The sequence below is a fragment of the Nematolebias whitei genome, chromosome 1, assembly GCF_014905685.2.
Source record: "Nematolebias whitei isolate Nwh7 chromosome 1, NemWhi1, whole genome shotgun sequence".
In the NCBI taxonomy this organism is placed as follows: domain Eukaryota; kingdom Metazoa; phylum Chordata; class Actinopteri; order Cyprinodontiformes; family Rivulidae; genus Nematolebias; species Nematolebias whitei.
The window spans coordinates 30176824-30200302 of NC_056498.1; the positions used below are offsets into that span (position 1 = coordinate 30176824).

At 39.1% G+C, this 23479-nt stretch overlaps 1 protein-coding gene across 1 annotated transcript; it reads left to right on the forward strand.

Annotated features, from left to right (window-relative positions):
* Positions 1-4440: 4440 nt before the first annotated feature.
* Positions 4441-22716, forward strand: ponzr1 (plac8 onzin related protein 1). Its single transcript, XM_037683585.1, has 4 exons — positions 4441-4458; positions 6882-7021; positions 11632-11777; positions 22579-22716. Exons 2-4 carry the CDS (start codon positions 6913-6915, stop codon positions 22714-22716), a joined length of 393 nt encoding a protein of 130 aa, XP_037539513.1. The 5' UTR covers positions 4441-4458; positions 6882-6912.
* Positions 22717-23479: the final 763 nt, after the last annotated feature.

Below are 23479 nucleotides of genomic sequence, written 5' to 3' on the forward strand. Positions count from 1 at the left end.
TCAAACTTGATTAAAATAATACTGAAGGATAAAACCTGAAATCATTTTAAACTTGATTAAAATAATACTGAAAGATAAACCTGAAATTCCACACACTTTAACTTGTATTAAATGAAAAGTGTTAAATGTTATTTATTAGCGTTAGTCAGCTGCGGCGCTATCTCACTAACTGGTGGGGGCTTGTTCCAGGTTCAGCTGCGGTGTGGGATCCTCTGCACTCTTGTGCATGAAGGACAGACTTTTTAAGTTCAAAGTTTTTGTCTATCCATTGCGCCGTAAGACTAATCATGCTAACAGGGCTAACACGACGTCCAGATGTCTGTGGTAAAACTCACCCAAGTGCTATCGGCTATTAGCTTCTCAATGACGTCGGAAATGACGGCTTGTAACTCGGGTAACGTTACATCGAAAAAATATCTCAGACTGGGGACGATGTAGCGAGGCTCAACGTAGTCCATAAATCTTCGGAATCTGTCATCCTTAACAAAAAAAACCTTCCACACGCCGACATTTTGAATCTTTTTCTCCGCCGTGAGATCAGGTAGGTGCGTGTGACGTCATCACGTTGTGCTGGCGCTGCAGGCGTCCTTGTCACTGGGTTGTCATACAAAAACATCGCCTTTTATATCGGTGAGTGATTTTGATGGAATGACCGATGTCCGATATTTAACTTTACCAGAAATATCGGCCAATACCGATACCATGCCGATAATATCGTGCATCCCTAGAAAAATGATCAAACATTGTCAGTGGGGAACGTCCAATTCAGACACGTGTTACACTGAGCATTTAGAGGGTGGAATAAAGTTTATTCCATAAAAAAATATTGTATTTTCCTGCGTATAAGTCGCATCAGTCAAAAAAAAAGCATAATGAAGAGGAAAAAAAACATACATACATCGTTTCCGTGTATAAGACGTGTTTATTGTGCGTCACCGCTGACTCCTCGGAAATGTGGGCTTGTGTTGTGTCAAAAATCGAGTGGCTGCCAAACGTCAATTGCCGGCCGCCGGAGTGCGCACGGGAGGACTTGCTGCTGCAGTTCTTCAAAATTTAACAAGGTTAACACTTAAAAACAATTATTTGTTTGCTCGACATTATAGCAAACGTGTGTCTCAGTTTAACTTTTTCATTAATAAATGCACTTTAATGGTCAATGTTTGGCGAGGGGTAGTTGGGGTAGCGGTACAGGAACAGCACATACGCCTACCAGTAGTTACCAAAAGCCTAGAGGGCCCTCTCACGCTTCTAGTGGCTGCAAAAATGTATGTTTACTCTGGTTCATGTCAGTATGAATGAACATTTAAAGCATCAGACAAAAATTGCATTACGAATATGAAAAAAGTCAGTTTGGCGTATAAGTCGCTGAACTGGCAAATCTATGCAAAAAAAACAAAACTGTGACTTATACGCCAGAAAATACGGTAAACGGGAAGTAACAACAAAAAAGATTAAATCGTGCCATCTGGACCAGTTTCTTTAAATGAGAAATGTTTTGTCCACCATCCAGAGGACTTCTTCAGTCTACGGCCTGCCAACCAGATCTGTCTCATGTTGATCCAAACCTCATGACCACAAGTGAGGGTTGGACACTAGACAGACCATTAAATCAAGAACTTTGCCTTTCAAGTCAGCTTTTTCTTCACCATGACGGACCAAAGCAACGTCCTCATTGTTGAGGACGAGGCCCAGATATGTCAATCCATCCTACCATCACTCATGAACAAGAAACCCAGATACTTGAACTCCTCCACCTGAGGCAGCTCATTTTTTACCAATTTATTTATAACTGGGTGAAAGGCCACTCAAAACACTTAGTAAATGATAAATAAAACAAAATTAAATATGAAATGGTTATTTCTGCTAAAACAAAAGAGAAAGTTTTATTGTAGTGTTTGACAGAGTGCTTCTGCCCCCTGCTGGTGGGAGGGTGTAACACACTAATCTGCCAGATTAGACCTCTGCTCAGACCTAATCTGTGATAGATACTAACAAACGCTGCTGATAAATTTTTGTTAACGTTTTCTGACAGTAAAGAACAAAAAATGAATTGAAACACAACTGTTTCTAATTCAATAATAACAATACAATAATAACAATACAAATATTTGTTGACGCTTATTTAATCATTCTTCCTACAGAAACTTGGATTCTTTGATGTATGTCTTATCATTACGATCAGTATTATCCATTGCATCGATCGATGAAGATAATTTCCTGCTTGTAAATGATGGACATCTTGAGGGTGAGGACACACCTAATTAATATCCCCATTTTGGATTTGCTTAATTTATCTCAAATATTTATTTATTTATCTAAATATTTGAGTATCTTGGTCGACTCGCATCTCTCTTTTAAGCTTCACGTGGAAAACCTGGTAAAGAAACTGAAAGTTAAACTGGGTTTCTTTTTCAGAAACAGATCCTGTCTAACCCTGAATGCTAAACGCCTTGTATCTGTGACTTTCCTTCCCTCCATTGATTTTGGTGATATTATTTACATGAACGCTCCTACAAGCACCCTGCAGATGTTGGATGCTGTCTATCATGGTGCACTAAGATTCATAACTGGCTGTGATTATCGTACCCACCACTGCACCGTGTATTCACTGGTTAACTGGACATCATTAACTTCACGCAGACTCTCTCACTGGTACATTTTCATCTTTAAATCACTTCTTGGTCTGCTGCCTTCATACATCTCCTCTACATGTCTCTGCGTGAGTGCAGCTACAGCGTGCGCTCTCAGGACATTATTACCTGCAGTGTTCCCTCAGTGCAAACTGAATTAGGCAAAATGTCCTTCTCCTACTCCGCTCCTGTTTCCTGGAACATCTTACAAAAAGATCTGAAGCTCTCGACCTTGACCTCTCTAAGTGGCTTTAAGAATCTGTTGGACTCCTGGCAGGGACCAATGCAGACATGTTCCTGTTTTTAGTTTTCCTACATTCACCTTAGAATTTTGCTACTTTTTTTTTTTAACCATCTTATTATAATTTGAAAATAAATAAATAAATCTGTACGCCTCTTTTATCTATTGTTGCCGTCACTCTCTGTTGAAATCAGGTCTCTCTCGTAAAAGAGTCCTCGAGGCTCAACGGGACTAACCAGTCTAAATAAAGGTTGAATGAATATTCTTTCTGGTTTGGGAACTTGAGACCCACCAGAAGGAGCTGGAAAGACGGGGGGTCTGGGTTTGCCACCTGGACCTGTTGCCTCCGTGACCTGATTACAGATAAGCTCTAGATCAGACTTGGGCATTGTACGGCCCCAGGGCCACATGCGGCCCTTTGGTTGACTCTGACCGGCCCCTGTAAGGGGAATTACAAAATACATATGTAAACAAATGAAGTTAACCAAATCCAGATATAGATCCTCTCTCACTGATGATGTCAGCTTTGCTTCACATCTCCACCTCAGACCTTCAAACCTGACTTTAACATTTCCGTTAAAGCCCAACAGAGACTAGACTTCTCTCACTAAACAAGAAAAAAGAACTGAAAAACACCAAATGAGATGTTTAGACTACAAATGTAGGCACGTAAAGAACCGGGACTTGAAATCACAGTTCAGTGACGATCACTATTATATGATGTTTCATAATATTTGGAGTACAAAGACAATATTGTGATATATTTACAAAGTTTTTCCAGCAGTATATACAACTCAAAATGAGTTTTGGGGTGAATGTGACTGAAAATGATCACTAATATAACGTCACAAATGGTAAAAATGTTCAGTTTACCATTGTACTGGGAAATTTAATTGAATAAATGACATTTTTTTGTAAAGAAACCTCGCTTTTTCGTTGCTTAATCATAACAAATACTCTAACCAGCTTGTTAAAACCATGCTATGTACTGCTTTTAATAATGAAATACTAATATTATGCAGTATTGAGTTAAGTTGACATCAGGTCTCTCTTGTAAATGAGTCCTCGAGGCTCAATGGGATTTACCTGTCTAAATAAAGGTTGAATGAAAAAGTCATTTGTGCCAGCCCTCCACAATATTTGTTGTTTCTCATGTGGCCCCATGGAAAAAATAATCGCCCACCCCTGCTCTAGATGAAGATGGAGTTACAACTTTGTCATTTTTCAACACGAGATGAATTTAGTCTAACTCTCCCACATGAAAGGCGGCGGGTGATATGCATTCATGAACTCTTCTTAAATTTATTTTTATTATATATATATATATTTTTTTTTTTTAATTATTATTATTATTATTTTTTTGCATTCATGAACTCCATGCACGCCTGTAGTTCCCGTCAGTGCTTGATGTGTAATACTCAGGACAGCCGCGCGGGGTCGCTAAAGTCTCTCTGCAGTGGGCCCCCTGGTTGTGGCGCCACCTCACTTTTTAAAAAATTTTTTTTTTATATATATATGTATTTCTCTCCACGTTTTAAACGAGCTGTCCACGTTTCACCTGCTGTATTTCTCTTCAGCGTATTCCAGGTAAGAACAACTGCATTTGTCGGATAAAGATGCTTTTATTGCAGCAACTTTAAGTGCATTTTGTTCAAGTTTATTTGACACACTAAATAATTATTTGACTTTAAATCCACATGGAGCTCTGTAATGTGTCAATTGCTAATTATCCTACAGCGCACGTGTTTAGTAAAAGTTGTAATGAATTGGCTGTCATAAGCAAATATTCATTACATTTTACTTACAAATATTAGTTTCTTCCTATAACTTTAAATTTATAATTATTATATCGTGTATAAAGCTTATTCTTCCATTTTAATCCGCTCTGTTCACCTGTTTAAGCTAATTAGCTAATAAAGTTTTTACAGTTAGCTAGTTGTTCACTTTATGAACCCCTGTTTATTTTATTTCTTATAAATCTTCTTACTCATATCTATACGGTATATACTCAGTTATGGTCTTAACAAAACTATTTTTATCTGTTATATAGCTATAAATAGATATATCTAATTTATATGTAACTGTGTAAAAGTTATGAGCAGTAAATATCTTACCTGCAGCAGAAAGCTCTTTGAATGACTTCATTTTGGAGGAACAGGTTAATTTAATGCAGCTTGTTCATAACTTCCACCAAACTCCATGGTTTGTGTGTTTTTAATGAGAAATATCGATTTTCAGCCATCTGATGGCTTTAATTCACCAAATACACCATTCTTCTGACACTTTTGTACAATAAGGGTAAAGATGTTTTTGCTGAAATATGTTAAAAAAAATACTAAAATGACGCATTTGAGACGCGAGAAAAATTACGCAATTTATTTTGAACCAGTAGTTTCACACCTCTCGTTTTTATTAGTGGTTACTTCAAGGCTGCACTTGGATCTGACACGTTCTCATAGTAAAATGTAAATTACATTTCAGCGTTCAAGTCAAAGGAAATTTAAGTAGTTTATGTTCATGACGTTTCTAATGTGTCTTGGATTGAATATCATCATGTAAAGCAGAAATGTTGTCAACCTGGGACAGTATCAACCATTTTTCATCATTAGCCACAATCTGTAGTTTGTTTTGGACACAACTGTAAAGTTTTAATGTAACACAGCAAGTTTAGTTGTTCTGATAAAAAGAGATAAAAAAAAAAAATCATCCAATCAAAACTACGATGGATAAACTCTTTATTAGATTAAATACTGCAGAGGTGGCATTGATTCATTAATGAGTTCTGGTTACATGTGACCAACGTTTGATCAATATTTAAACTGGACGTAGCGGCACCAACTAGCTGCTGTAACAAGGGAAGTGATTCACTGATGAGACATTTGTTCATTGCACGACACCACGGGTCATCTAGTTAAACTAATGGGTGGTTCAGTGAACATTAAAACTCTGGCCTTAGGCTCCAAATACCTGGATGAGTGACAGTACACCTGGCAGGTGTGAAAAATAAATAGAGGAAGCAAAATCCTCAGAATCCACAAATAAAAGGAAATTCAAGCATTAAAAAAAGGGAAGTAAATCTATATAATCCTATACAGCAGACTGTTTGCTGTGTTCTTAATAAAAAACATGTTTATAAAGTCACTGTAATGCTTAAGTGCTTGTTTATTACCTACTTAGTATCAGTACACACTACACTGCAGTGTATACTGATACTAAGTATGTAATAATACCAGTATTATAGTGACTATAGTATTGGTAAAACTGAAGTACTGAGTGCAAAAAAACCCAACAAAACTTAATATGTTTGTATTTTTACCACCACCAGTACAATATTAGTTAGGACAATGGTAAAATTACCTTAAAATTAAGAAGACCCATTCTGAAATAATAGTGAATATAAATAAAATTGAAAAAATTAGGGATGCACGATATTATCGGCAAAGTATCGTATCGGCCGATATTTGCGTTAAAGTTAAATATCGCATATCTGCCATTCCATCAAAATAACTCAACGATATAAAAGTCGCTGTTTTTATACTTTTACACGCACATTTATAAAATAGGAGCTGTTTTTGAATGACAACCCAGTGACAAAATTTGATATTAAACATAATCCAAGCATAATTTTCAGCCCCTTTTTGGCATCTGCATTTGGTAGCAGTAAAGATCAAAGGCTTACTTGTGGCATTTAAAAAAAAAAACGAGTCAAGTAACTGTTAATTAAAAATAGTTGATGTGCAAAGCTACCATAAGGGACGGACAAACGTGTTCAGAACAAAACCCAGTCATGTTTGTGTATAAACCATATTTTATGAAAAGTGTGAAGCTGTATGATGAACGTCAGCTGTGATAAAATGTGTGAGCTGGTTTCACATGTTCTGTTTGTGAAGGAAGGATGTTTGATGACAAAGTGTGAAACTCACAGCTCTTAACACCTCAGTTTGGTTTTTATGGTCAACCTGGTATGGTGAAAAATAAGCTTTGCTATTTTTATTTTATTATTTTTCCAGAGCCTTCACGTCAACCCCGTATTCTTCTGTCATGGCGGTCCAACATCAGCCAACTCAGGTGGTGATGGTCTCCTCCGCCACTCATGGTGTTGGGAACTGGAGCACCGGCCTCTGCGACTGCTGCTCTGATATGGGCACCTGTAAGTCGACCCAACTAGGCCTGTCGCGATAAACAATATATCAATTAATCGCATGATAAATGAAAATTATCTATCTCATTTTCATTTATGGGCTTTATCGTTTCTTCTTGTCTCTCTCTATTGAAGACACTGGATGACAAAAAGCTCAACTCCGGTGCTCTTCACTGACCCCTCCCTTTCTCTTTAAAATCCATTTTAACGAGCCAAAATCGCGTTTTTGGATCGTTAAAAGCAGCTAAGCTACGAGCTAAGCTAACAGGCCGACCTTGGGGAAAAAACCTCCGTCTTGTGGAGCTCCAAAATTCACAGTTGAAACTCGTGCCTTCGTGTAAAAAGTTGTTTTTCTCTGCAAAACGAAGCTGAGAACTTGTTTACTGATTTTTTATTAAAAGTTTTGTGTGAAAAATGCTATGCTAATGAGCTCAAACCACACCGAGCGTCCGCCATTTTGAGAACCAAAAAAACAGGAACGAGAGACAGCCCATGTCACGTCAAGGGGCCTCCCTCCCATTTTTCTTAAAGAGACACGCTGCTCGCTCGCTCAGTATCCATCCTTCGGTTCAGACAGTCTTATACTGCCATCCGGTGGTCAAAAAAGGTAATACACACAAAAATTAACCAACATATCTTCTTACATTTGACAATTACTAATTATTGTCCAATTTCAAACAATATTATTGTTTATCACAATAATTTCTGAGACAATCGCCCGGCAAAATATGTTATCGTGACAGGCCTAGACCCAACTTTTATTCAATCACATGGTTGTTCTGTGATCGACACATACTTTGTTGTCAAACCAACAACACACAACATTAAAAAGCCTGAAACATGCTGCGGCAGATTAATAAACAACACATATGTCTGTGTAAGAGTTTGCTGAGAATTTCTTTTTGATGAAATCAGCCTTCTCAATACATTTTCAAGTAGGAGGCTCTGGAGTCAATTCCCAACATCAACACAGAGATGCTCTGTGTGGTGAAAATGTTGGTGAATGCAGACTGTTAACTGATCACTGGTGAAAATGTTTCACCAGCATCACAGGCATGATAAGAGTAAAGGGTGACAAGGGAGTGCATTTTCACTCCTGTCCTGTCCCACTCCCACAAAATCTTTTTTGTCCCATCCCACTCCTGGTAAAATGACTCCCGCTCCTGGACCGCTCCCATTTTTTTTTTCTTCATTTAGTCTTTAGCAAATACATTGAATTTTATTTGATCTTCTACCCATTCCTTTTTAGATTACTTTGTGTTCTGCAGTTTTATTTCAAAAGATATGGCAACATGAACAGTTCATCTGTAGTAAAATAGGGAAGCCTTAATTAATAGGGAATGCCTTAATCCAAACAAAAGACCTTCACTAAAGGGCACAGAACACAAATAATGCATGGCCTGCCATCCCTAAAGTTCTTCTATGGAGGATCAGCGACTAAGTTCCTGTTTCTAGCTCTTTAGGACATCCATCCATTATCTTTACCCATTTTTTCTTTTTTTTGGGGGTCGTGGGGGGTCACTGGTGCCCATATTTAGCAGTCACTTTTTCAAGAGGCGGGGTACACCCTGGACAGGTCTCCAGTCCATAACAGGAACACATTGAGACAAACAATTAGGGATGCACAATATTGGATTTTTGGCCAATATCCGATGTGTTCAAACTTATTTGGCCGATAACTGATACCAATACCAATTTTTTTCCCCGCTTCTTCCATTTTGGGTCACGGGCATTGCTGGTGCCCATGTCCAGCAATCACTGTGCGAGGGGTGGGGGACACCCTGGACAGGTCTCCAGTCCATCACAGGGACACAAAGAGACAAACGAGACAAACAACCATTCACTCTCTCACTCACACCTAGGGACAATTTAGAGTTACCAATCAGCCTAACATGCATGTTTTTGGTCTGTGGGAGGAAACCGGAGTACCCGGAGAAAACTTACGTTCCCCAAGTTTGGTGTGGTTGTAGCTGAGTCAGTCACAATACGTGCTATTTATACAAGATCTTTGCTTAAAGCCTAAGCAACAAAGTTTAACCCTGTTCATCTGTTAGATGTTTTTTTGTTGTTGTTTGTTTGTCTTTGCTGCTCAATGGATCATTTTTCTCTCCGGGCCAGAACATGCAGCAGGTGGGACTAATGTTGCAACGTTTCGTTGCAGCCTGAACCTATTTTAGGGCACACAAAACAACAAATCTATCTTAATAATTAATTTAATTTTTTTTTTCCACAGTGTAAGTTTGGAAAATACAGAGATATGTTAATGCTAAAGTCTAGAATTTTAATCAATGATATAAAAACTGAGTTAACTCGTGGTTTAAAAACATCCGAGGGAGACGTGCGTCACACGTTTAATGTGCTCAAGCTCCAAGTTAACCCTGCTGAGGTGAGTTCTCCACGCCTCGATGCTCACTTCATTTCTAAAAGCTTAGATGAGCGCGCGCAGCCTGTTTGAGTCTTAACACTGAAAGATGTTTATTTATAAAACACATAAACAAGAAGTTGTAAAGTGCTGCACAACAGTAAAACAAGTCAAAGACAGAAATAAAACCAATATAAACTAATTAATTGTAAAACAAAATATAAAAATCAGAAGAAAGTAAATAGGGAACATACAAAATACACTAAACCGACTCACATTGGGTAAATGTGTTTTTAAAAACAGGACCTGATGATTATAGCAAAGGCGTGGCATTTAACTTGTTTTTTTAATCCATAAAATCACAATTGTCTTTTTGTGAAAGTGTCAGTTTCACTAGTTTGTTGCACATATCTTCAGATTTCAATATTAAACTTAAATATAGCAATATAAACAAGGGTTTGGTGACTTAAATGGTGTGTGTGCTGCTTTCTGAGCCAGGTAATATTTCCCAAGTCATGAGATCTTTGTGGTTTGCTGCATCATTTTGTTTGTCTTTAGTGGCAGACTCCACCCGTCAGCAGCTCATTAAACCAAGACATTAAAAGTGGATGCAAATCCTGTTCTGCCCAGTTTGCGTTGTCACTTTTGCTGCTGCTGGTGGTTGTTGGGCTGCAAAAGAAACACGATACAAACGTGAGCTTCGTCCTGTTGTTTACATCGTGTGTTCAAACCCGGTCTTGACTCCACAGACATGTCCAGTTTTAGGCCAATTTCAAAACCGCCCTTCGTGTCGAAGATCTTGGAGAAAATCGTGTACAGCCAGTTAACGTCTTACTTAAACAACCACCACCTTCTTGAACTGTTTCAGTCCAGTTTTTAAACTCACCACAGTACTGAGTCAACACTGTGGAAAGTTCTCAGCGACATTCTCTTTGCCACAGACTCTGGTCACTGTGTAGTTTTGATGTGTTTGAGTGTTTTTCAAATAGAGAAATTGCATCTGTATTTGCAAATTACGTCGCCATGGCAACTCAAAACCCCACTAAAAGTAAGTGCACACGTCACAACGCCGAGCCGGTCGTTTTGATAAAACATTTGTGGGGGTACACGTTGTAGTTTGAGCCACATTAAAGTTGATAGAAGAGTAAGACCCTTTAAAGGTGGATAATAGTAAGTGGCTGCCATAGACAGTCCCCAATAAATGATACGTTTGAAAGTGTTTCTTTGTGACTGAGAGTGTGCATGCTTGGTTGTCTCGTTTGTCTCTATGTGTCCCTTTGATGGACTGGAGATCTGTCCAGGGTGTCCCCCGCCTCTCACATAGTGATGGTTAGACATAGACAGAAACGACCCAGAAAGAAAATGGATGGATACCATACCACTTTATTTATCACAGTCAGAGAGATTCGTTTGTTCTCACTCCAACTACCTCCATGTCCTCTCTAACTGAATCCATACATCTTTCTCTTTGACTTTTCCCTGGCAGCTGCATTTCTACCATCCTTCTACCAGTATACCCACTGTCCCTCCTCTGGACATGTCCCAACCATCTCAGTCTGGCCTCTCTAACTTTGTCTCCCAGTTCAACCTGTGCTCTACCTCTGATGATCTCGTTCCTAATCTTATCCAACCTTGTCATTCCTCAACATCTTCATTTCTGCCACTTCCAGTTCTTCTGTTTTTTATTTTTTTGTCAATGCCACTGTCTCCAGACCAGAATCAGAATCAGACCATCCAACATAACTGGTCTCATAAGTCTTGTAAACTTTTCCTTTGACCTTTGCTGACACCCTTTTGTCACAAATCACTCATGGACACTCTTCTTCACCTCTTTACCACATTCCCCATTTTCCTGGACAGTGGACCCCAAGTACTTGAAGTCCTGCACCTTTGTGACCTTTAAAGCAGCTTTAAAAAAATATTTATATCATATTATAATATAAATTATAATTATATTTTCTTCCTTGAAATTGAAGCTCTATCAGTATACTTACTGCTTTATATGTTGGTTTGTTTTTTTTCCACATTTGTACATACAACAGACAATTTTTGTGCACCTTGCTAGAACTTGGTTGGATGCCCATTTCCTTCAGAACTGCCTGAATTTTTAATTTCCTAAATTCATCAAGATGCTGGAAACAATTCGTCATCCATCTTGTTCTGTGTAGCATCATGCTGTTATAGTGGAGAAAACAAAACTGTGATATGTAAGTTTCTTGAAAGTAACTGTAAGTTGAAATGTTTGTTTGCCCACCAGGCTGCTGTGCTCTTTGGTGTTTCCCCTGCATGCAGTGTCAGACGGCCAGTGATTATGGCTGGTGCTGCCTCATGCCACTGCTGGACTTCTGCTGCGTGGTGTCCTGCATACTCCGGTCCAACATCAGGGAACGCCACAACATTCCTGTAAGTCTTGGAGAGGAATCGAGAAAGAGGAGGTCTTATTTCAGATGCTGATAGTCCCAAAACTGAAATAATTTCTGGCTTCTCTACTTTGAGTTAGTGGTCAGTAAAATAAATGTAGTTATAAATAGGCCTGTCGCAATAAACAATAAATCAATTAATCGCATGATAAATGAAAATTGTCAACCTCATTTTCATTTATCGGCTTTATTGTTTCTTCGTGTCTCTCTCTTTCTACTGAAGACACTGGACGACAAAAAGCTCAACTCCGGTGCTCTTCACTGACCCCTCCCTTTCTCTTTTCTCTTTAAAATCTGTTTTAACCATCCAAAATTGTGTTTTTGGATGGTTAAAAGCAGCTAAGCTGAGAAGCTAAGCTACAAGCTAAGCCAAAAGACCGACCTCAGGAAAAAAACCTCCATATTGTCGAAGCTCCAAAAATCACGGTTGAAACCCGTGCATTTGTGTAGAAAGTTGTTTTTCCCTGAAAAAGAAGCTGAGAACTTGTTTACTGATTTTTTTTTATTAAAAGCTTTGCATGAAAAATGTTATGCCAAAGAGCTCAAACCACACAAGCATCCGCCATTTTGAGAACCAAAAAAAAGGAAAGACAGACAGCCCATGTCATGTCAAGGGGCCTCCCTCCCATTTTTCTTAAAGAGACACGGTGCTTGCTCCCTCACTATCCATCCTTCGCTTCAAACAGTCTTATACTGTCATACAGTGGTCAAAAGAGGTACTACACACAAAGCTAATTAACCAACATTTCTTCTTAAATTGGACAATAATTACTAATTATTGTCAAATTTCAAACAATATTATCATTTATCGCAATAATTTCTGAGACAATTAATCGCCCAGCAAATCTTGTTATTGTGACAGGTCTAGTTATAAATGATAAATAATTGCTGTTTTTGTGACTTTGTTCCCCCAAAACAGCAACTTGTATTTGAATAAACTCAACCAGTTCTCATTTCTCAGTGACGATCATGTCAGGCAGGCCTAAAGGTGCAACAAGTGATGCTGATCGGCAAAGACAATCCAAAGCTTCACCGTCAAGGAGAGAAAACTCCAGTTTTTGTGACAGTTTCCATCAGCTGCTTTAATTAGAGCCATTTATTGACCCACAAATACACATCATCCAGTCAGCATCATTAAAAGAACAGAGACAAAGGTGTTTTGTAGCCTTAAGCGTGGGTATTAACAATCCACTAGACAGTTCCTGGAGAAACTTTGACGGGGACTGCCAGGCTGCTGCTGATTTAAATTCTTGATTTGATAGTAAAATGTGTCTGTGTTCGCTCTCAGCTCTCACTGTACCAAATTTCAGCTGAAAATCTCTAAAAATGGCTGAGTTATAGTCAATTTTGTGTTTGCTGAGGTAGCTGTGGCAGCCATCTTGGATCAAAATGGCTCCACAACTTAATCATTTCTAGACATTTATCTGATGATTACTTTCTGTGAGTTTCAAACAAATCCAACAGTTAGTTTCTGTTTTCTTCAGGGACCTGTTCACTTTGTCATGTGACTTGACAGCAGCAGTTTTAGTGTGAGGAGTGTTCTCTCATTCATTTCCTATGAAGAATTTAGGGGTCTTTGTTATCAAAATACATCACCATGGTAACTCTGATGGTCAATTAAAGTAATAGCACACATCACGGGGCCGAGCTGATCGTTTTGATATAACATTTGTGGGGGGGGGTACACATTGTGGTTCGGGCCACATTAAAGTTGAAAGAAGATGAAGTTAACTGACACACAGGAAACTAGAATCAAGACTGCCTATTTATTATTAAATTATTAGTATTAATACAAATATGAATAATGATAAATATTAATAACAATACTAATTATTAATATTAGTAATTATTTATATATGGTTAACAATTAATATTACAATGCATCATTGATATTAATAATTAATATCAATATTAATAATTATTAATATAAATAATTAATGTTAAGTATTACTATTACTAATTAATAATATTAATAGGTGATAATAGGTGCCTTCCTTGCATGTTGAACCAAAATGGCTCTCGACCTTATTCAGTTTCTGTGAAGAGTTTTTTCCTATTGATTTCCTATGGGAAATTTGGCATCTTTGTTAGCAAAATATGTTGCCATGGTAACCGCGAATGCCAATAAAAGTAATTGCACACTTCCCGGAGCCGGGCCGGTCGTTTTGATATAACTTTTGTGGGGGTCCATGTTGCGGTTCGGGACGCATTAAAGTTGAAAAAGATACGCTTTACAGGTGTAGAATAATAAGCGGGCAGTCACCAACTAGTTCCTGGAGTTGGTGAAACATTGCGTCTTTGTTCGCAAATTACGTCGCCATGGTAACTCGAAATGCCAATAAAAGTAATAGCACACATCACAGGGCCGAGCCAGTCGTTTTGATATAACTTTTGTGGGGGTAGACATTGTGGTTCGGGCCGATTTATCAGAGATAGAAATGTAGACTCACATCCGAGGTGTAGAATAATAGGTGCCTGCCATGCATTAGCAGCACGTGCGTTCTCAGAGCGAAAAGAAACAGCAGAAGCATCTGCTAATTCCACTTCTTGCATCTGCAACGGCAGTCCCCAATTAAAGTATTCAAAAGTAACATTCAACCTTTATACAGGTCAATTCCATTGAGCCTCGCGCAATTCTAGAACCTAAAATTATTGCGCTAGTCGAAAAAAATCTTGTAGTCGAAATGGAGATCCTTCTGCTAGCTGAAGTTATACAATCCAAAACATTGTGTAGCTGACATGATCATTGATTAAGGCTGGGCTTTTATTTTTTGGTGCAACAAGACACCTACATGTCATTAGCCTAGCCACTTGGCAAGAGTTAGATTCCTCTCACCAACAGCTCCAGTATTCGTCTGTTTTACCAGAAAGGATTAAAACACATTAACGTGACTGTGGTTAGACAAGCGTACACAACCAGTCACGTGTTTCTGCCTACAGAAACTCATTTGCAATGTTTGAATACAAGTTCGTCTGAGAGCAGCAGCTGACCATTTCAGAATTTGCATCAGTGTCAATCCGGCGTGTGCGATTATCCTATGGACACATAAAACCTTCTGCCGACCGGCGACCAACAACAAGAAGCGTGTGGCGTCTGCCGCAGGTGCAGACAAACACAAGTGTTCCATGTTGGACACGTTTCAGTCTGTTGCCTTTTTAATCCGCTTTTGTGTCGACTGCGTTTGTGCTGTGGATTAACAACAGTTCTAAAATTGTTTTAATGTAACAAATATTTAGTCAGAGGATTGAATACTTGTGACAACTGGAACAGGAAACAATGTTTTTATATTAGGTCGCCCAGTTAAAGCGAATACAAATAAAACCATTAAAACAACGACGTGAGGGGGAACAGCGTGTCATTTCTTTTAACTTTTCAACCTTTCTCTAAGTGGCGAAAGTTCCTCGTTTGGACAATAACTTGTTTCCAAACAGAACTGAAACTTGAGTAATGGTTCTTACTATTCCCTTCAGACAGATCATTTGAATCTTTACTCGCACATGTCAGGTTTCCTGTTTTCTTTCAAACTTTCTTACCAGTGCATATCTCTGCAGAATCATACAGAAGTGGGTTTAGACCCAAACTAATAAGAAGATACCTCCGTCGTTTTAAAGAAGATCAAGAAATGTTTAAAACATCTTTATTTACAACTATTATAAAGCAATCGGTAAAAAATGTATATTACGTTAGTAACTTCTCGTCCTTTAGCCTTTTGTCAGTTGTAGGTTTGTTTGGCAGGTGTGGTTTCTACCCCCCGTCCTTTTGAGGTTTAGACCAGCAAAGACATATGAAGCACTTTGCGGTCAGGTCCCTGTATTCAGGACGTTAAAGCAAACTACAGCTATGCAAATAGTCGTGTTGCCATGACGATACCTCAAACAGTTCACAGAAGTCGTGCCCTGCAGCTACAAAGCCTTTTGTGTTTTTTTTTTAATTGTTCCTTACAAACAGTATCCCAAAACAAACTCTTTATTTTTTTCCTTTTTTAAACTGGCTAATAAATATTTATTGTGGATTTATCGTGCAGCAGTGTTTTACTTTACTCCCAGTCATCCTTTAAAACCTGCTGGCCCACCCCATTCCTCACAGCGCCTGTATACCTTCTGTTTTTACACACCTGGTTGAAAATATCGAATGGTTACCAGGTTTCTGCAGAGCTCAGACAAGCTGTTGGGGTGTTTAATCTCTTGAAGTCATGTGCGGGGCAGGATGCTCTGAAGACTGGGATTAGGAAACAGTTTTAAAAATGTGAAATTGGGCAAATTAAAGCTCAATAGTTCAGACTTTTTAAAGTGGGCTTTAGTAGGTCCTGAGCAACTAATTACTAATTGAGTATTATCTACCGTATTTTCTAGGGATGCACAATATTGGATTTTTGGCCGATATGTTAAAATTTATTTAACCGATAACCTATGCTGATACCGATATTTTATATACGTTCCTTTGTCAGAACATAACCCTCTTATTTAGGCTTATTTTTTACAAAAATTGTGCAGCAGCTGTAAGAGCTGCTGACAGCCATATTCATTCAACCTTTATTCAGACAGGTTAATCCCATTGAGCCTCGAGGACTCATTTACAAGAGAGACCTGTTTTCTTAACAAAGAAGAGCCAAATGATATGCATAGCACTTTAACTTATATTAAATGAAAAGTGTTAAATATTATTTATTAGCATTTCCAGGTTCCTAGCTGCAGTGTGGGATCCTCTGCACTCCTGTTCATGAAGGACAGCCTTTTTAAGTTCAAAGTTTTTGTTTATCCATTGTACCGTATGACTAATCATGCTAACGGGGCTAACTCAACATCCAAATAAATGTCTGTGGTAAAACTCACCCAAGTGCTATCAGCTATTAGCTTATCAATGACGTCAGAAACGACGGCTTGTAACTCGAGTAAGGTTACGTCGGAAAAATATCTCCGACTGAGGACGATGTAGCGAGGCTCAACGTAGTCCGTAAATCTTCGGAATCCGACATCCTCGCCTACGAAAAATAAAACTTCCACACCGCCGACATTTTGAATTTTCCTCTCTGCTGTGAGATCGGGTAAGTGCACGTGACATCGTTGCGCTGCCGCTGCAACGTCGTCACGTTGCGCTGCCGCTGCAGGCAAAAACAGCACCTTTTATATCGGCGAGTTATTTTAATGGAATGGCCGATGTCCAATATTGAACTTTAACGCTAATATCGGCCAATACCATGCCGATAATATCGTGCATCCCTAGTATTTTCCGTTGCACACGTCGCTTCGCCGTGTACGTCACTTCGCCGTGTACGTCGCATCTATTGTGCATCACTGCTGATGCGTCGCGTTTGTTACGCATCACCGCTGACAACCCGGAAATGTGGGCCGGTGTTGTGCCAAAAATCGATTGGCTGCCAAATGGCACCCACTACAGCATGCACGGAGGACTTCAGCAAGAATTAACAAGATTAACACTTAAAAACTATTATTTATTTGCTCGACTTTATAGTGAAGGTGTGTCTCAGTTGAACGTTTCCTTAATAAATTCACTTCAATGGTCAAATCAGCTGCATTTCGCCGGGGTGGCGCAGCGAAATGCAGCTGATTTGACGGTTGCTCCAGGCGAGCTGTACGAAGGTTGCAGTCTATGGCAAGCCGATTGTGTCATTAATAGCCACGTTTACCTATTACATGACACACCGGCATGCCATAAAACTCGAGTGCCATCTAGCAGCTGAAAATGGTAGTGTTCAATATTTTCAGTCAGAATGAATAAAAACGGTCATATCTCAGTCAAAAATTGGTTTATAAATATGGGAAAAATCCATAAATAAGTCGCTTCGACATGTAAGTCACAGGGCATGCAAATTATGCAAAAAAAAGTGACTTATAGGCTGAAAAATATGGTAATTATTACTCTTTTCTTCCCTTTTGCTGCTCTCTTCTTCAGGAACGACTTGTTAATTGTTTTTACACTGGAAGCTCTTCCTCACTCCACCACTGACCACTGAGCTACCACAGCCAACATATGTGGAGCATAGGGCTGTGATCTAGGGCACCCGTAGGAGCAGCCTTCCATTTTGGTGTGTGGCTACATCTAGGCATAAGAAAGGTCACTGTTGTCCCAGATGGGTTGCCACAACAAAATCCAGCTCAGAAAAAAAACTGCTAACATTCACTATTCAAATCCCTCAGCGACGGTGGATATCGCTTTTTGTACTGTGTTTACTTGGCATGACGCAAGCGTGCTTGTGCTTTTTACATTCAAACCAAAATAACTTTATGACTTTATAACAATATGAGAGACAGAACTTGACATTGACGTCCATTCAGGAAGGACGTTCCACTTTCCGGGATGAAATTTAAATTTTTACAAAGACACTCACAAGTAAAAAGCAAAGCATTAAAAAAACACATACATAAATAAAAAAAATGCAGACACAACCAAATGCTTGGCTGATTTTCCCCCATAAGACCTCATGAGGGTTAAGAGAAAAAAATACTCTAAACAAAGATGTCATCATAACACAACTTAATATTGTGCTGCTAAAGTACTTTCCATCACTTTAGAGAGAAAACAATCAGCCCCTGCTGTTACTAACCCACAACAGGTTTTTATTTAACGGCTGCAGCGTTTTGTGTTGCCAGCATTGTTCCCAGCTGCAGCAGCATTCAGTCCAGAGTTATGAATTTGGTTCAGTCATTATTTAACCAAGCAATTCAGGACGCAGTAAGAAGGAATGGATAAGAATTTGTTCCCCGACGTCCTGCTCTTTTTCTGACTTTTATTGTGTCGGAGTTGATAGCTGTGTGATGAACAGTTTTTCACGTTTTGGTTGTAGATGCCACGAGCTGAGGCTTCCTGTCCAAGGCAGTAGCAGACCAATACACTGCTAAATGTCACTATTTTTTTTATTTTAAGTTTGTATTCAACCAAGTTCAAAACAAATTCTAACTCTCAAGCAGCAGAAGTGGTAAGACAGCAGAAGAATAGCAATCATCACAGACCAAATGGTTAACGAAAGCTAAATGAATACACAAGTAAGAACGTAACAACAAAATGTAAAAATTAGATTATTCTACATGAGGTGATGCTCACACTGAACCTTTAAAAGATTAATTAGAGTCAAGCAGTCCTTCTCAAATAGTGGGGCCCGCCACCCCCGGGGGGCCCTGGAGCAATGGTGGTGGGAGGGGGGGAGTAACTTTACAGGAGTAAAGGAAGTAGAGTCTGTTGATAGGCCTGTCACAATAAACAATAAATCAATTAATTGCATGATGAATGAAAATTATCAACCTCGTTTTCATTTATCGGCTTTATCGTTTCTTCGTGTCTCTCTCTTTCTACTGAAGACACTGGATGACAAAAGACTCAACTCCAGTGCTCGTCACTGACCCCTCCCTTTCTCTTTTCTCTTTAAAATCTGTTTTAACCGTCCAAAATCGTGTTTTTGAATCGCTAAAAGCAGCTAAGCTGAGAAGCTAAGCTAACAGGCCAACGTCGGGAAAAAAACTCCGTCTTGTCGAAGCCCCAAAATTCACGGTTGAAACCCGTGCCTTCATGTAAAAGTTGTTTTTCTCTGCAAAAAGAAGCTGAGAACTTGTTTACTGGTGTTTTTATTAAAAACTTTGAGTGAAAAATGCAATGCTAAAGAGTTCAAACCACTGAGCGTCTGACATTGTGAGAACCGAAAAAAGGAAAGATAGACAGCCCATGTAACGTCAAGGGGCCCCCCTCCCATTTTTCTTAAAGAGACACGCTGCTCGCTCCCTCACCATCCATCCTTTGGTTCAAACCTTCTTATACTGCCATCCGGTGGTTGAAAAGAGGTACTATACTCAAAACAAGTTAACCAACTGTTGAATGGTACGAACACCATTCTCCGAGTTGTTTGGATCGAGTGGTATCACCAGGAGACTTCACCTTAGTTTAAGAGAGTTTTAATACACACCACAGTTAAAGTATTACAAAAACAAAGTTCTGGAATGCATTTCAGGAGACAATAGAGGCGTACTTCACCTGAGAAGTTGCTCTGCTCAAGATTGCCTGACGCTACTTCCTGTTTTAGGATAATATAAGCTCTTCATGAACCCGCCTCCCTCCTGGAGGGGGATCTTCTCCTATTGGCTGACCACCTAGTCAATCTAAGGTTACCTTGGCAACCACGCAGTCATATTTCTTATCTTTCAAGGAAAAACTAGTTTTAACTGGCTTTTGGTACCAGTCTCAAGTTGTTCTCTGTCTACAGAAAAACGATTCGGCCCCTCCTTCCTGCTCAGTGCTGTATCTATGCAAACAAGTTTTCCACCTCTGTGATGAAGTACAAGTGAACAGTTTATAACGCACACAAATAGATATGATGTGAATAAAGTAAAAAATATAAAACTATGCAAAAAGTGAACACACAGAGTACAGAATAAAGTGAACACACAGTTTATAAAATGTCCAGTGAATAACACACCCAGCCTGTCTATTCATCACAACATTTCTTCTTAAATTTGACAATAATTACTAGGGGTGTAACAGTACGCTAAAATCATATTTCGGTTCAGTTTCAAGGAGGCTCAGTTCGGTTAATTTTCGGTACAAAAAAGGCCAAAAATAGAGACTTAAAAAACATTTATTTTGAAAATATGCCAAGTAAAAAATAAATAAAACATTTCCCTGAAGATGAAGTAGACTCAGCTGCTCAGCTCTCGGTGACATCCTGCAAACACAAAGAGGTAAAAAAAAATTGAGTTAATACTATTATAATTTTAAATTAAAAAGTTAATTAGATCACAATAATACAATAACAATAACTCTTCTTGCACGGTCATCATTTATGATATGAGGTGGTTGAACGTTCTCTCTTGCTCATCATCGATGTGGCAGGGCTTTAAGTCTGGGGTCGGGCTTGTTGACGATCAGTTTTAGCTTTTTCATAAACAAAGTGCTCGTACAACTTTTTGGCTGAAGTGTTGACGTGATGGGACGTCGTAGCGGGGCTCAAAAACTTTAATCGTTTGCTTAAACCAGCGCATCAACAGAATACGGACGTAGACCCAGAGCTTTAAAAACTTCTACAGCTTGTATTATTGCTTTGGTCCGATCTGCATTACCTGATAAAGGTTGTTTCTTCCTTGTAGAAAAGAGGTGCACATTCGGATGATGTCATTTCAAGCGTGTTAACAACATGTTTCCTGCTGCAGATCTAATCTCCATGAAACCACGTCAACACAGTTTTGGATTTGTACTTGTCTTTTACCAAGAAAGCCATAATGTTCCCAAACAGGAGACCACAATTTAATGAAACAGTCTTCAAGCTCTGGCTTGTTTGTTGCCTGCTAGGCTGCTAATGCTACACGTGCTGCAAGACTATAGCACCGTGCTGAAACACACTTAGGAACTTTAGTTCCGCGGCGCATAATCTCTCGTTAATAAAATTTAATGTGTGAAAAAATAACCGAAACAGTGCGCAAGTGGACTGTACCGAACATGCTTTACCAAAACGGTTCAATACACCCACGTGTACCATTACACCACTAGTAATTACTAATTTTTGTCCAATTTCAAACAATATTATTGTTTATCGCAATAATTTCTGAGAAAATTAATCGACCAGCAAAAGTTGTTATTGTGACAGGCCTATCTGTCGTAAATGGTTCCAGTCAGCAACATAAAATTGAAATGAACGGCCAAAGGAAGTGCAAGCTGTAGAGGAATGTAGATTGTTGTAGCTGTGAGTATGAATGAGTTTTGAGTGGAGGGGGTTTTATAGATCGACATAAACCAGTGTGTTTCTCAGTGGGAGAGAAGAGAAGGTCAGTTCAAAGTCCTGAAGGGAACTCAATGACAAATCCAATGGTGGCGTGGTAAAGAGTGTCCAGTTTGTGGCGGAGGGTTTGACAGCACAACTGCTTAGTGGTTAGCACCATTGCTTCACAGCAATATGGTCCTGGGTTCAATTCCCGGTTTGGACATGGGGTCTTTCTGTGTGGCGTCTGCGTGTTCTCCTCATGTTTGCGTGAGTTTTCTCTGGGTACTTCAGTTTCCTCCCACAGTCCAAAAACATGAATGTTAGGTTGCCACCAGGCCCAGGCCTCCCCTAATGGATTTTGCCTGGTTAAATTAAAGGTTGATAAGATGTTGTGTAGATGACATCGTCAAAGTTAAAGATGGGAAGGACTGTCATTTTTATCATAAGATTTCTGGCAGAATGAGTTAGTGAGCATTTCTTTCAAAAGCGAAATTCGTTTCTGGATTTTATTTTTGAGGACAGGATATAATTAAGAGAGATGTTGGTATACTAGTGTCATCAGCATAAAAATTAATATGAGAGTTGTTTACAACATTGGTACATTGTTCATACATTGTTCATATAAATGACAGAACGATTAGGACCAAGTATGGTGCCTTGGGGAACACCTAGGCAAATGTGTTGTGGGTCTGAGAGATGACTCTACCCTCATTGATTGTCATCTGGCCCAGAACAAAAACTATTAGTAGTTGTACGAGTCTTTGCTCTGATCTTTCAAACTTGACAGCAGAAAACTACAAGATCCTCCATCATGAATTAACGCCACATACCTGAGGGACATGGCTGCCCTGACTGCACAGGGAAAATTAATGGAACTTCCTTCCAGGACATCATTGACCAGATCCAGCTTGGCTGATTCAAATCATTCATTGACAAACATTTTCATCAGAGAAAACTTTTTGGTCCAAAACCTCTACTGAGTAAAGCTGAGGCTGATGGGAATGTTGATGATTTAACATCTACCCTCATTCAGTGACGTGTGATTCTCACCTTCCTCTCTCCCTCCTCTTCCTCCTGCAGGGCTCCTGCTGTGACGACTGCTGCAAATTAATGTGGTGCTACGCCTGTGTCTGGTGCCAGATGAACCGAGAGCTGAAGATCAGGGGTAGAAACCAGTCTGGCACCACCGTGGTCACCACGCAGGTCACCAGAGGGTAGTGTAGCTGTTTTGTGCTGAGTGCTTGTGATACGTTTTACAAAGAATCTGTAGAATCCGTATCTTATCATTTCATTTTTTTCACGTTTTGCAATGAGCTAAATACTCAAGTCAGATCATTTTGTTTGTTTCTGGTATCAGTATTTGTTAAAACACAAGAACATTTAGTTTAGAACCTGCACTCAATCAAGTACACATGTTATAAACTGCTTTATTGAAGCTTCTTAATTTGTTTCTTATAGTCCAACATTTACTTTTATTGATGGCATCCTTCTGTTTGAGGCTTTTAATTTTTTCAAATGTTTGGAGTTTTGTAAGCTTGAAACTGAGCTGGGTTTTATTATGTTAGCTCCGATTGTTTCAACTTGGATTCAGAATAAAATACCTGTTTCATTGCACGAGATCACGATGACTGGAAGTTCATTTGTGCTCCGAGGTAACGATGTTGCTGTATTTATCAGTGCGCCATCGTAAAGATCCGTTTGTTGAATTTCCAATGTGTGGGTGTGAAGGGCCTTCCTCTTCAAATCTGAACTCACTGACTGTTAGAGCAACATCACTTTTTATTTTTGTCAGATTCGTTTTGTTGCAGTGAAGGTTGTATTAGTTTCCGTACTGTTAAGAATATCCTGATGCATGCTCAATAATCCAGGTAGAAAAATCCAAAAAAGTTCAATCTGGTCCTCTGGACATTCAAAAAAAACAAAAAAACAAAACAAAGCAAAAAAAAATGTAGAAACGTTTCGTCTCTCATCCAAGAGACTT

What these genes read in the sequence shown, in the direction of transcription:
- ponzr1 (XM_037683585.1), top strand. Translation starts at nt 6,913, where the DNA reads ATGGCGGTCCAACATCAGCCAACTCAGGTGGTGATGGTCTCCTCCGCC. An exon ending in CTGCTCTGATATGGGCACCT is followed by an intron (nt 7,022 to 11,631) that starts GTAAGTCGACCC and finishes TTTGCCCACCAG; the next exon opens with GCTGCTGTGCTCTTTGGTGT. An exon ending in GGGAACGCCACAACATTCCT is followed by an intron (nt 11,778 to 22,578) that starts GTAAGTCTTGGA and finishes TTCCTCCTGCAG; the next exon opens with GGCTCCTGCTGTGACGACTG.